Here is a 14,943-nt window from a genome sequence, read left to right as displayed (position 1 = left end):
AAGACTTGCAATAACATTGTTCAAAACAGCAAATGGGCTTGATAATAAAAATATTGTTTTCCATTGTGTCGTAGGCGATATTTTAGATAACCTGTACAGCTGCATGACCCTCGTTATGCATTGCTTCAATTTTCAGAGATGCATGACATGAATGATAAGGGATAACATGGTGATATGCACATGCTAAAGTTTGCCTGTAAACTACCACAGAAGGTTAATGCAGAGAAAAAGAAGGTTTAGGTGGAAGGAAAAGTCAGCAATAGAATCATTTAAACCATTGAATACATGGAGATACTTAAAAGAATGTGTTAAGGGTTTTTTGCTTTTTAAAGCTGTCCTATGTGGACGTTAACTTTTCATTGCGCCATTATCTGAAATGTCACCATTTGTCGTCCGCATGTCTTCCAGTGCCTCAGCAGTTAATGTATGCTGCAAAGTCCCTCGCAAACAACTGTCAGTTGTTGGAGGGGAATTTGTCTGCTCGACGACAGTTGCTCAAGTTTCTAATTCTAGTCTGCTTTCTGCACTTTAGTTCGTTATGGAAGCAATTGCTGATATAATGTAAGAGCAAATTTCGCCTCCTAGAACTGACGGGTATACACTTAGTCTGGGTATAATTCTCTCCAGGCAGCACTTCCCTTAGGTCTCGTGCTATATCATGTTGCGGAGTATACACAGAATCTCGTGTACACCCACGCGCGTCGGGGCATGATATCGAAGGAGTGAAATTTACTCGGCATTTTTTTGTTTTCCCCGTGACACCTTTCCAATATTTTCCGCGACAGGTAGCTGCCCCATACATGAGGAAGTACCGAATGGCATATTTACACGGATAAGGGGGATGCATGGCGACAACGTGACATTGCATTGTGAGGAAGGTTTTACACCCTCACAGCCTATTTCATCCAGATGTCATGATGGAACATTGAATCCGCCTCTGAATCAAATGAAATGTCTGCGTAAGTGATAGTTTTTGCTATCATACCATACAAATGTAACACATTTAGTCCCTAATTGATACGTTTGTGCTACAGCACCGTATTCATTATGTCATCAAGAAAGAGGAAGCCAAGTTTAGGTACATGTAATAGGATAAATCAATACGAACTACAAACAATATAAAACAAAAGTCAACACAGGAGATAATAAGAATTCAGACAACTTTTCTTAAAATTCAATGAGTATGAGAGTCGACACATTGTAATAAAAACATAAAAAATATTGCTTAATGTCCCCTCATGCAAAACAGCAGAAAATCATTTTAATGTGTTTCAGGTATGTTTTTTGGCTATGTTGTCATGGTTTTGTAATGACGTAGATGAGGATCAATGTCAAGGCAAAATGTTTTTCAGATGAATATACCGACAAAATGAAATTATAAAAACTACTGATTGGACAGTCAGAGAAACCGCCGGTATCTTACAGTAGCCCAACTTAATTTGCCTTATGCTTTAAACCATTGTACCAGAAAAGAGGAAACTTTGACAAAGGTCGCAGAGGGATATGGAACTTATCATATTATCATTTAAAGAGTCGAATTTTCCATTTTTGTTTTCATTTTTCAGGAGGATGCCCTAAGCCGAACCACATACACAATGGTTTCTTCGGGGACACTCGTGGAAGACATGGTGATAATGTCACACTGCATTGCCGACAAGGTTACGATGCAACTCAACCAACTATGGCACTTTGCAATGACGGCTTCTGGCACCCACCACTCTATCATTTCGGATGCGTTCGTAAGTAAAGCATTTCTCTACTCAAAGTCTTGTTCCGTCTACTGAAAGGGCCATTTGAATGAGAATATTTTTCACAGTATGACGTCGCCTGCTATGATGCACAGACATTGCGGCATGTATTCGTATCAGAAATCTGTAGAAAATCATGCATTATGGTAGTGCAAACTATTTTGCAGAACATCGCAAAAGTAATAAACCATCGAAATAAAGTGAAACTGAAGTGCTAAATAAGTTTGAATATCTTTACTCTGAATCAGTGGATTTTGCCCTAACGACAAAATGTTATTAATTACTTTCACATATCAAGGTCACTGTCGTAACCCTGGTGTACCAAGTCACGGATATCAAGTCGGAATACCGGAATACGAAGAAGGATCGTGGCTAGAATTCCAATGTAACCATCGCTACCAGCTTTACGGGCATCGATTCATCAAGTGCGTGGATGGCAGCTGGACTTCTCCCATCCCATTGTGTGTCGGTAAGAACACAATATTTATAGTATTAGTGCGGTCATTTAGACAAAATCTTAGACAAAATGTTTTCGAACTCATGAATAGCATTTTACCCCATTTTGTTAACTGTGTTATGAAATATTCATATTACAGGAACGTGTTCTCTGAATTTAATGGAAAACGAACGCATTGCAAATCCGGTGATTGATATACCGGTTCAGTTCATGGACTATATTGACCACGATGGTGCCATGATGCCAAGACCAGATGATACAAACCCCGATGGAAATGGACAAGGTGACGAACATCATCAAAACCCATGGGATGGGCCATCTGATGACCAACACATACTGACTCAGACAATGGACAAATGCCCCCTGCCGGCCAACAACCGATGCCAAATGGCAATCAGACTTTAGATCAGCAACCTAGCGCAAGACCAGAGACTGGCGAATCTGGACAGCAGCCAAGCGAGTCTAGGCCTGGAAACGGTGATATGCCACCTGCTGGCCAAAATCCAATACCAAACGGGCAACAGCCGATGGATCAGCGCCCTGATGGACAACAACCTGATACCAATGAGAGGCCAACAGAGGGACAGCAACCGGTTGACCAAGAACAGCGGCCAGGTGAATCCGGGCTGGGAAACATGGATCAGCCATTAAATGGGGAACAGCCTTCTGGTACAAATGAGAGGCCAACTGATGGACCGCTACCTACTGAAACAGGACAGCAGGTAGATGGGGATGACTCAAATAATGGGAGTACGCCACCTGCTGGTCGACAACCACTGCCAACCAGAAGTCAGCCAGTAGACCAGCGACCCAGTGGCCAACAACCTGCTACAAACGAGATGCCATCGCCTGAGCAATCAGAGCAGCAGCCGCTTATGCCTGGCCAAAATCCCGTGCCACCCGAGAGACAAAACGACACCATTCAAAACGGTGATCAACCGAGGCCAGACAATCAGAGCCCTGAAAATCCACCACAATCTGACAATCAACAACCATCAGAGAAAGGACGATACCCCAGCCGTCCTATACACAATCCACATGAGTCTAATGACCCCGAAGCACAACCGGGAAACCCTCGCCCGCCAGCTCAGGGACACTTCCTTTACCGACCGGAAGTTCCAAGGTTCGGTCCTGGTGAGTTCCCGGATGGAACGCTCATTTTCTTTGAATGCAACATCGGAGAGTTTCTCGATGGCATGGAAGTAGTCAAGTGTCATGATGGACAATGGAATGGCATATTTCCTGTTTGTCAAGGTCAGTATGTTTTCAAATCTCTATATATACTGATTGCGTTTTGTTTGATAAGTCGAATGCTAAGATTGTACTGGATCAACAGAATGAAGTGGAAACATTCTTGGTATGTATATTAACTACATGTCTTATCTTCAAAACAGTTGTCTGTATCAACATAATTGAATGTAATCACGTATAGAAGTCCTTGTATATAGTCAACTGGTGTTTATTATGACAGTAAAATTCCATACGATTGGTATGACAATCAGGAATTTTATAGGACATACAACTGCACTGAATGTTAAGACAATCTATCGAATGTTAGATAGAAAATAAAACTGTGACTTAAATTACCCGCTTTAAAGTGACTTAAATTACCGTCTTTCAAGATATTTATAATTTGAACTTTATTGGATAGACATAATGACAGACAAGCCAAGGGTGACAGCAGAAAAGACCATGCCCCCTGAAGACGGAAATAGACCACGTGACGAGCCAGTTTCAACCCAAACGAGCTTGACGGGAGCAACATCTGTATCACCAACATGCCCTCCAGTGGAGACAACGGAGGGGTCTTGTGAGGAACGCACGTCTGGCTCAGCCTTCAGTTCAACGCTAGTCATCGAAGAGGGTCTCGAATGGGATGACGAGCTAGTCAATGCAGGTTCATGTGCATATTATTCCATGTCTTCAAATCTCGGATATAAGGTATGGTGGTTTCTTATTTATCACTTCCGTACTACCAAGTGACATCAACTGAAAAAAGTTGTATCGGTATTCAATTCGCTCAACGCAGCCAGAGACATTACACTGTAGAGTCTGGAGAGAGTTCGTTCTATATACTGGAAAGACTTCCCTTGCAAATGTAACTCATGAGAAAATGTTCGCTCAAATTGTCCAATGGTAGCCCTCTAAATGTCCAAATGATGATTTGTCATACGAATATCAACAATTTATATTTAGGAACAAGCAAATAAGTGATAAAGAATGGTTATTTCTAATTTCCGTGATGCAATTACGCCTTGTTAAAGTAATAAATGTATTAACAGCACAGATGACGTCGTCGACATCTCATTCTAACCTCTTTTTGTTTCTGAATTATACAGTTGGCCCAGGTATTTAATGCAAGCTCCTTGACTGACGAGTTTAACTGTATACAGATTGACTCATTCAGGTAAAACTCACAGTTTTCTGTGTTTAGATCTCACACTTTTAAAAGCTCATGTAATACCATACTCATGCGTAAGCGTGTTGGTTTGTTGCAACAAAACTACGCATTGGTTAGTTTCTTTGGTTGCTAAATATTACCGGCACGCGTTCTTTGCTTGCGATTATACAGTAGGACGGACACAACTGAACAAAAGAACATCACAATAAGCTTATTTGCCGACCCGTGGCAATGACTTAAATATGGATGGACTAAAAACCAACATATTGCTTAAATTTCCGTCAGAATTGCTTCCAAATTGTACTATAATTTTTGTGTTTATGTTAAATACATGAAAAGTTTGTTTAATCGCAAGATCATTTTTTATTATTTGTAATCCAAATTTAAGACACCTTTCATTTCTGCTTTGAATATAACTGCGGTACTTTTGTTTTGATTTATAGTAGAAACCTCATCATTTATAGGGCGAAACCTCATCACCTTAAAAGAACCTAATTTTGTCGCGTTTACGTGGAGAAAACTGGTGCATTTAATCGATTCCACAATTATGCAGTGACCACAACGATGCGGCATAACACGACTTTATTATTTACCTTCAGTCAGGGAAGTGTAGAAGTCAACTACAATGTCGTTTTTGAAGAAGACGCTAACGTGACTGAGGCTGACGTCAAAGTCGCCATGTCAGAAGGATTGAACAACACGGCTGTCTTTGAAGAACTGAAAATTGACGCTGAAGCGATTGAGTTCGTTGTTGTCAGTGAGTGTAATCACATGCATGTGTTCCCCTCCATTTTATTTTATTTTATTTTATTTTATTTTAATTATCTGATCTACCACTTGAGGGGATTCATTTTGAAGCACTTCGGGTATGAAAAGCTTTCACCGTCTTTCTTCAAAAATCGAAAAATTTTAATTCTTCACAGAGTTAACACAGGGATGACGGTCATTTTGAATTTTAAAGCTCGGTAAATCGTTGAGAAGTTGTATCTCTAGTACCAACATTTGCACGGTGACCCACGATTTTTATTCTTGATTTTGAAAATGAATAGTTGAAAGATTCCTGGAGGAAAATTTGAGCGAAAATTTGAGCGAAAAATTAAGTCTTTAACTTTCGAGGTGTGTACTACCTCAATGCAATTTGATTGATGTTTTATTTGTACTCATCACAGTTTGGCATTTTCTACCTGTCATTTCGGCTAATATTTCGCGAGCAGCTATATTTGTTAATAACGTTGACTACTGGATAATAACCATGTTCCTTTTGTCGAAGATGCCGGTCGAGTTGATATGTATGCGATACAAAGAGATATATATGATATTATTTATACAAATTCAAAAAGTATCGCAAATTCTTATTTTACAAAAACCATCAACGAATAAGAAATCTTTCACGTGTGAATATTACATCAAAACTTTTTGCCTTTTGGGAATATCCTTGAACAAACATACGAAAGAGATAAAACGAACGAAAGTAACATGCGGGGAGTAACTAGTTAATTTCATCAACGATTAAATGGTTTTCAAATAAGGTGATTTGTTTTTGCGTCATAAAGTATAAAAAGATGACTGATGATAAAGATTTCGGAGGAATTATAACATTGCTTGGTGTGTGTCACCAACGAAATAAACACAGCGTATTAGTCTAAGACTCACCACTGAACTATATGATGGATAGAATTATTGAATCACTTAACCCCCACCTCCCCACCCCATCCCAACCCACCCCACCCTAGCTATCATGGAATTGTTACGCTTGGTACAGCGTTCTGAACGTTTAACGTTTTTAAAGTTGCCTAGTTGCTTGAAACGAAAAAAAATGATTAACTTTCCAAAACTGACATATATACATTTTAGCTGTCTGCACAGTGCATGAGTAGTCTATCGTTATTTATTTATTTATTCACATTAAGGTATAACCATTATCCAGTGCTTGTAGACATTTGATTAGGGTTGACCTTTGACACGTAATCGAAGAAAATTGAAACTATATTGTGATCATAGGAACGTTAACATGAGCAAGATGAAAATTTATCAAAACAACCTGAAAATATTCACGCTTTCTTTTCTTCCCTGCATACATATTTTAGAAGAAAATTGCAATGGTTATATTCCATTCAAAGAAAATACAGACCGTATTTTTTGGGTTATCTCGCACGTTTCAGTCTTTTCAAGTTTAGTTTATATCTCACTATTACAACATTGTTTTAGACTCTGTTGTGTGATAACATTCAGGAAGGTTTTTGCTTATATTAGCATCGGCGTTTTATTTCAGTCCCAACGACAAAGCAACCTGAAACTACAATATTCACAACGATGCAAGAAGATTTGATTTCAACATCCTCCGCTGAAGAAGAAGGGACGACGTCGATGGAAACAGAAGCGCCATCGACCACAAATCTAGACAAAACAATATCGGTTGCTTCAACTGTGTTCACAACATTACCGATCACCACTAAACCAACGACGATGCAACAGACGACAAAATCTGCGACAAGCAAGTTGACCACAGTTGATAACCCAACGACTTTACTCACCACTCATAAATCTACCCAGTATATATTCACAACGATGCAAGAAGATTTGATTTCAACATCCTCCGCTGAAGAAGAAAGGACGACGTCGATGGAAACAGAAGCGCCATTGACCACAAATCTAGACAAAACAACATCGGTTGCTTCAACTGTGTTCACAACATTACCGATCACCACTAAATCAACGACGATGCAACAGACGACAAAATCTGCGACAAGCAAGTTGACCACAGTTGATAACCCAACGACTTTACTCACCACTCATAAATCTACTCAGCCAATGTCAACCATGCCAGAAACCTCTCGGCCGGCAACCACAGAAGTTTCGCTCACGACCTTCAAGTCAACCCACAATACGACGCCTCGTGACATGACGACCAAGTTCGATACGACCAAGACCACATCTCTGCCGCCGACGACTGTGCGAACTACAAGACAACCGACAACACCGAATACGACACCAAAAGACGTGACAACAGTTCCAAAGACGACCGAAGTCACATCGCTACCACCAACGACAGTGGCTGTAACGACAGGTGAAGCCTCAACAATGGGGAAAACAACGGTAAAAACAACAGTATCACAGACAACGCCCTCAACGACAAAACCGGCAGAAACGACGCAAGCTGATCTATCCACGCTTGCAACAACCCAACGTACAACAAGCCTTTTCACCACTAAGCATACAACCCTTGCTAAATCTACAAACATGCCCACAACAGTTGCTGAGACCACTGAAGGCCCTACCACGTCGAGTGAAATTCTCGCAGAAACAACTTTCAGACCGACCTGTCCACCCACTATCACTAGGGGCTCTTGCCAGGGCACAATTTCTGGCCAATCGTATCGATCCACGTTGATCATCGAGGTTGGAATCGAGTGGAAAGATGCACTGGTTAATCCCAGAACTTGCGAATATGGAGAAACGGCTGCACAGTTGTCATCTATGGTATGATTCTATTCAGTATAACATGTATATACTGTATGTTCTAAACGAAGACTAAATGCATTTATATTTATCATGGTCTGATTAGTGTACTCTGTATACTGTATTGACACTAATATTTCGCCTACACGGACCACTGTGACACAACCTTTCAGTCCAGAAATTAATATGAATTCCTGCTGTTCTTATGTTTATTACAACATGCAGGGAAAATAAACGTGACATTGGACTTTTCATACTTCATACTATTAGGCTTTTCTATTCAACCAAAAGATACAACATACACCATTATGATATCAAAATCAGAGTGTTATGTATCAAGTGTCATATACTCGTGTCAAAATCACTCAAGTTCTCATCATGGCAAACTATTGCCCTGCCTTTTATTTCTTTGAACAGTCAACTAGTTTGTTATAAACACAGACAGACAGACAGACAGATAGACAAACAGACAGACAGACAGACAGACAGACAGACAAACAATCACACTACAAATGATTAGGCTTTAAAAGTTAAACACAAGACTGTACTAACAAATCAAATTTGTATTTTGTAGCTGGCTGAATTGTTCAATGCATCAGCATTGTCGGATAATTTCAACTGCATCAATGTCGACTCTTTCACGTAAGTTGCTGCTGAATTACCTTACAAGTGTACTTCACGTGGAAAAAACGTTTCTCGACACTTTAGCGACATAATATAGGGATGGGAAATATTATTCTAATGATATATCGCAGAGAAAATATTAGTGTTTGTGGTATATGACACTCGGCCGTACGCATCTCTTGTGGTTTTGTTTCACTGGAGACACTTTTGTAACAAACTGTCGCAAACGGGCAGAAACTTTGACAATAAATCATTATTTAAACGATTGGAACTTATTTAGGAGAATAGGATATTCCAGTAATGTTGGTTAAATCAGCAAATTTGTGATTTATCTACGACTTTTTTAAAGTTGGAAATTAATGTCTTATTATGTGCAATTTGTAATATGCCAACTTTTAGCGATAGGGGCTCCAAACAATTTTTTTGATAAAATTTGAACAAGTAAAAGATTCCATTATACATTATTAATTCCAATCATGTATATTCGTCTTAATAATTGAAATAAGACTGTGCCATGACATGTCTGAGTTAAACTTCTTTCAAAGCAATTAACAGTCATCTCTATTGCTTATTAAAACCACTACAACAATGTGATTGAAAAACATTACTTTTCGTAGGAGAGGCAGTGTCCATGTCACATACGACGTGGTTGTCAAGCAGACAGCCGAAGTGGTAGAAGAAGACGTCGCCGAAGCGTTCAAGGAAGGAATGAACAATACCGAAACTTTTAAAGAGATGGTCGTGAACACAGATGTCGTCGAGTTTGTTCGAGTCGGTAAGGTCAAAGCTAGTGTTATAGGGTATCTCACCAAGGTCAGGGCGAATTCGGCGAGGTGTAGAATGAGAACTTTCATATCACGACACATGTCGAAGGTTGAGTGTAAAGATCCCATTTTCAATATTTAAAGCAAGCTGTCACGTGACGTTCAAAACGCCAACATTTCAACTAAAGGCAATCGCGAAGAATATCAAGTTTTCGGATCATACTACGGTAATATAAACACAGGCCAGTTCATTTTATCAGATCCTGCGGTGCCGTAAATGGTCAATTTGGATTGTCAAGAAAACACTGTTTGTCTGTACACAGTAAATGAATCATGAGATTGTCAAGTTTAGAATGATATTTAATTCACAATCGATGAAGGAGGAAACAAGGTTTTTTGTTTTCGATAATATGAACCCGCAAACAATGTACAGAGTATTAACATTCCATTTTTTTGTATGTCACAACTTTTCAGTTCCAACGACAGCCATACCAACTGAAAACGGAAACGAAAATGGCGGAGGTGAGGCATTATATCTAATCAAAGCTTTGTCTTTTACAATATTTTGACTTTTTCATAACAAAGCAGATGTGGCCAATAAATTGACATTTATTTATACTTTCTGAGTGGTTACAACAAAATTTACACAGTTTGACCATTGCACACTTTTGAAACATCGAAGTTCTGTTCTTGTGCAGCATTTTGTGAAATTGTATGGCGGGAAAGTACTATCGTCTGTGCGTTTGTAATCTTTAAGGTATACAGTCACCTGTAATCTAAATATGCCCATATATGGTCAAAGGGGCTTCCCTTGGTATTCAAAATGCCCATGTGACGGCTCTGTTTTTAAAAAGCGGCCACCAGCTTAAAATCTGTGATTGGTTAGATTTTCTCTTTCCATGGTAACTGTGGCAAAATCGGAACAGGTGACAGTATACCTTTAAATGACGACAGTTTTAAGACTCACTTGATATTACAAGTGAGTTACGCGTAAGCCTCATAACACGCAGAGCAAATCCATAGTGAACATCAAGTACGCTAATTGCTGCCGTTAATTACAAGATTCTGATTAACGCACATCATTTGTCTTTCCCCCATGCAGTTTCCGAAAAGATAGTCATAATATCGGCCGCTGCCCTAGGTGGAGCATTGGCGCTTCTCGTCATAATTCTCGCGATCTCTTACGTGACGTGTAACAGAAAGAGGCCCCGCCCTGTCAAACGATTCCCTAGGGGCACGTTTATACCAGGAAAGAAGCGAGAGCGATTTGCAGACGAAGAATCCCAGGCGTCCGACGACTCGAAGACAAAGTTCGTGGATAGATTCAACAACGATCGGATCGTCGCCCTACCGACCGGGTTTGATAATCGTATACAGGAGTACAGAAAGACAACAATGCTGGCAAAACCGTTCGTGATAGAGGTAAGTATAACACGTGTATTTATGCGGTCAGTAATATGTACGCAAAATATGCATACATGTGTACGGTATTGCGTTAATATGCACATGGGGAAAAGTGGGTTGACGGCTAGTCCAAGTTATATTGACATGGCAATGAGTTTGCATCAGATAGACGATGCTTTGTTTCCTGTTAACCTCAGAACTTTATTTATCACGGTTCCCTGATAGGCATTAAGATGAGATCATTTTCTCCGATTATGCAAAGGACGTGTTACATGTTTTGAATTTTGTATTTTTAGTTTGCGAGGAGTGATTAAGCTATATTACAAAAAAAAATTGCCCCTGTAACAAGCCCTGTACAGACCCTGACAAAACCTTGTGGTACAGGTCTGTGTTAGCAGAGACGTCCCATTGCTGTGACAGGGGCTGATGTACTGGTCTGTAGCCAGTGTTGTGATGACATAACAGTGATGTGACAGGACCTAAAATTCCGGCCTGTCCTATCACAGTATTTACAGAACTGTACACAACAATATGTATACAGGCCTGTAACAGGATCAATATTTTTTAATGTGCACACAATTATGCCTGTATTCATTTCTGTCATCAAAATTTGCCCATATTTCTGAAAATGTACACCCCTGAAATCTGACTAATTTTCAGACCCTGTAAAAGGCCCTGTAAATTCGACGATGACAGATGTACTGTTTGTGCACTAGTATTTCAGTCATGTGGTAGTAACACTGGGTACACTCAGAATGACATCACTGTATACATTCCTTTAATACCAGGCCTGATACAGACCTGTTCTTACACCCTGATATCTGACCACTTTTACAGATCCTGTGACAGAGGTTATTTATTAAGGATTGTTACAGGTACTGGTCAGACCCTGTTACAGGCATGTACTGAAATCTGCCTGTAGTTTTCTTGCTGTGTATAAGCCGCATTGTGCTCTTGTCATTTTTTATTCTTCATCCGTATTTCCCTTCATCTCAGTACTTACGGACTTCGCTTTTTGTCAGAAACAGCGATCAGAGTGCCTGTTTAATTGGCAAAATTATAAAGGACATCTTTTACTGTGATTCCTAATATATACCAAAGTTTACAAGTGTATATTTACGCTTTTTGTTTCATCAGAAGAAATACACTGAAACAATTCGTCAGATTGACCTTCGACCTAGCCATATGCCACCCATCGACTATGAGGTCACGAAAGGAAACTTTACAACTCCATATGTTGCAACCGGACAAGAGGTGAGACGCATTTTTTTTTTGCTATAGTAAAAGAAAGAGTCTATAGTCGCATTTCTCATTCTGTGAAGAAAATGGAACAAGTCAGTTTAAAAATGGAAAAAAATATCCCGAAAGTGTAATTTTAATAAATCTGTTCTCTCTATTTGTCTGTTTATTACAGGTGGCGAACCAGCGATACAGTAAATACGGCTACTACGATTAAATTCAACAAATTGACAAGTCAGTCATGAAGTGTTTCGATCGCTGTGTAGCCAACGAGAAGACAAACGGCGATTTACACTGTGAACAATTTTACAATTGAAATTTAACTCAATAAACTACGAATGTGTTGTAGTCAGTAAAGAAAAGCCATATAAGAAGTTTCGGTGCAATAAATAATCCTCTCTCTCTCTCTCTCTCTCTCTCTCTCTCTCTCTCTCTCTCTCTCTCTCTCTCTCATTTCTACCTATCTAATAACACCTGCGTAATGTAACTTCTATCTGCCGTAAGTCTCTCTTTCTATCTACATTATCACTCTGTTCCATACGCTATCGACGTTTTTCATGTACAGCAATTCCAGACCTTATGTGTGTCATGCTGTTCTGTGATATGCAACATTTTCTTAATCTGACAACGACATTTCATTTATTTTTTAGTATTTGTAAATATCTAGGACGGGATTTAATATGAAAATATATGAAAAGTATCTTTAACTTTCTGTGTAAGTATTTTCGGACTTTATATAGTTAACGTTGATACTGTGTGGTATAATACATAAATTGCACCAAGTCCTATATTTTTATACTAATATTCAGTTCAATTTGATAGAAAGTGTGATATTTTTGTATACTTTATTAAGGTAATTCGAAGCAAGAGAAATCAATAATATTATTCTCAAGTTCACATCAAACATAATATACAGGGCACCTTACACGTGTTGTCGTGGTAACGAATATATAAGTGCCTATGCTATTTTCTTAAATGTAAAACTATAGCCAAATAAAATTAGAAAAAGCAAATTGATAAAGAGCAGTGTTGAATCTATTTATTTGTGTGTGACATGGGTTTGCGGATACGTGAATTGAACAGAATGATATTATTGAACTAAATAGAAGCTTGTCCATCATTGGTCAATCAACGAGTACACGAAGATCGACCCGTAAGCTTAGATTTCGTCAGACAGGTGGGAGCGTCTATAAGTGTGTCATTATGCAAATATTGCACACCGATTAACAGCTTCACTAGGATCTTCTCCAATTACGTGCATGTATTGTCGCTACTATCGTTCACAGAAATGTAAGATTTTGCAAATGACACAAGGAGGTTGCAGATTTTCCATTCCTGCATATTCTTTGGTCTTCTCCGGCAAATAGAACTGTTGTTTTTTTATAAAATGTATTGTCGTTCTTTTATTGTTGAACACTGTGGCTCAAACACTGATCATGCAAAAATGTAATAAATATATCAGTGTTCAATGTCATTTTCAAACAGTTTTACCGAGTGCAAAATAAATTGAAACACCTCTCAGAATGCACCATTACACACATCAATTTTCAAAATGTTCGACGCGAGAGGGGGTACTCCCTCTCATGCTCTTCCCCCTTGGGATGTTGTAACAGTTTTACTTATTAAAAAAAATAAATAAAAAACACCTCTTAGATTTCACCAGGCTATACTTGCACATGTTAATTTCTGAAAATTTTCCACGCAAGATAGGGGACACCCCTCTGACACTTCCCCCTCAGCCTCTCGCGTGTTCTTCCTCTGTACGTTCAAATTCTGTGCAGTCAGATATACTACTGAAAACCCTATCATGATACCGATCAAAATTAAACAATACTATATGGTCGGATTCTGCTTATAACGTTTGCTTTAAAATCTATACTTTTGTTGTTATTTTCAATTGTTGGTTCACCTTTTTCAACTGTCGTGAGATAATCGTCGATAATGTAGCGGGTAGGCCTACACCAGGTCTTTACCTTTGTGTATTTTTTGTAAACTTTACAATTAAATTGATATTTAACTTTGTAAGTGGGGGTCAGTCAAAATTTCTGTGTTAGATAGGGGTTACTCAAATTCACCATGGTTGGCGGGTGATGGGTCACTCGAAATTTCGGAGTTTCCGATGAAATTCCTTCGACCCCATGCCGTAAGTAATGACGGCTCCCTAACCCTAGCCTACATCGGTGGATAGGAGACATCGTGTGGCAAAGTCTCTTCGTCTCCATCCTGATATCTACATGACGTCATGTGGCATTGCGAATGATGATGTGACGAACTAAGCTACCATTAATTTGTTTCTCCCCTGGAGTACAACATACATATGAATTTAATGTATGGTCATGTGGGCGAAGAAATCAGTAGTTATTCTTTAAAACAATGGCAAGTATGGGTATTGTGGTAAAAATGTTCTGTACGTTTTTCAGATACCTGCATGGTTGCGAACGGGAGATGAATGCTTCCGTTACCTGTTTGAGCGAAATCTTGCTCTGTTTTACGAGTCATATCACTCAGCCAACCCAAAATATAGTGTGTTCTCCTTGCAGATGTTACCATATACCAATTTCATATATTTAGATATCGTAATTAGAGTATTCCATCAATAATTCTAAAAATCAACACACCACTTGGTGTAAGATTATTAATTTCACATACTACAATCATGTGATGTAAATAATTGATATTCTCGTTATGCAAATCTCTATTTATCTGTCCATTTCACTGATGTCATTTTCTTCGTACAAGTGTTTTTGCGGTATTAGTATTCAAATAAGTTTTCACTCAATTTATGTTTTGCCTCTATGTAAACCAATCATCTTGAGCTGTGAACTCTTCCGAATAAGACAAAGGTAT

The 14,943-nt window shown here is 38.9% G+C and overlaps 1 protein-coding gene across 1 annotated transcript; it reads left to right on the top strand.

The window, feature by feature from the left end:
• Positions 1 to 2,413: 2,413 nt before the first annotated feature.
• LOC139136823 (mucin-22-like) lies at positions 2,414 to 13,119 on the top strand. The gene is made up of 11 exons (XM_070704659.1): positions 2,414 to 3,459; positions 3,857 to 4,146; positions 4,545 to 4,612; positions 5,206 to 5,363; positions 6,879 to 8,086; positions 8,640 to 8,707; positions 9,307 to 9,464; positions 9,928 to 9,975; positions 10,556 to 10,875; positions 11,995 to 12,111; positions 12,272 to 13,119. The coding sequence occupies exons 1-11, from the start codon at positions 2,562 to 2,564 to the stop codon at positions 12,311 to 12,313; spliced, it is 3,375 nt and encodes a 1,124-aa protein (XP_070560760.1). The 5' UTR covers positions 2,414 to 2,561; the 3' UTR covers positions 12,314 to 13,119.
• Positions 13,120 to 14,943: the final 1,824 nt, after the last annotated feature.

This window comes from Ptychodera flava, chromosome 7 (genome assembly GCF_041260155.1).
Source record: "Ptychodera flava strain L36383 chromosome 7, AS_Pfla_20210202, whole genome shotgun sequence".
Lineage (NCBI taxonomy): Eukaryota > Metazoa > Hemichordata > Enteropneusta > Ptychoderidae > Ptychodera > Ptychodera flava.
The sequence above is the reverse complement of the archived record's forward strand: the minus strand, read 5'-3'. Positions and strand labels throughout refer to the sequence as shown.

Coding starts and splice junctions, on each gene's coding strand:
- LOC139136823 (XM_070704659.1), top strand. CDS start 2,562: ATGCCCCCTGCCGGCCAACAACCGATGCCAAATGGCAATCAGACTTTA. Junction 4,147..4,544: donor CTTCAAATCTCGGATATAAG/GTATGGTGGTTT, acceptor TGAATTATACAG/TTGGCCCAGGTATTTAATGC. Junction 12,112..12,271: donor ATGTTGCAACCGGACAAGAG/GTGAGACGCATT, acceptor TGTTTATTACAG/GTGGCGAACCAGCGATACAG.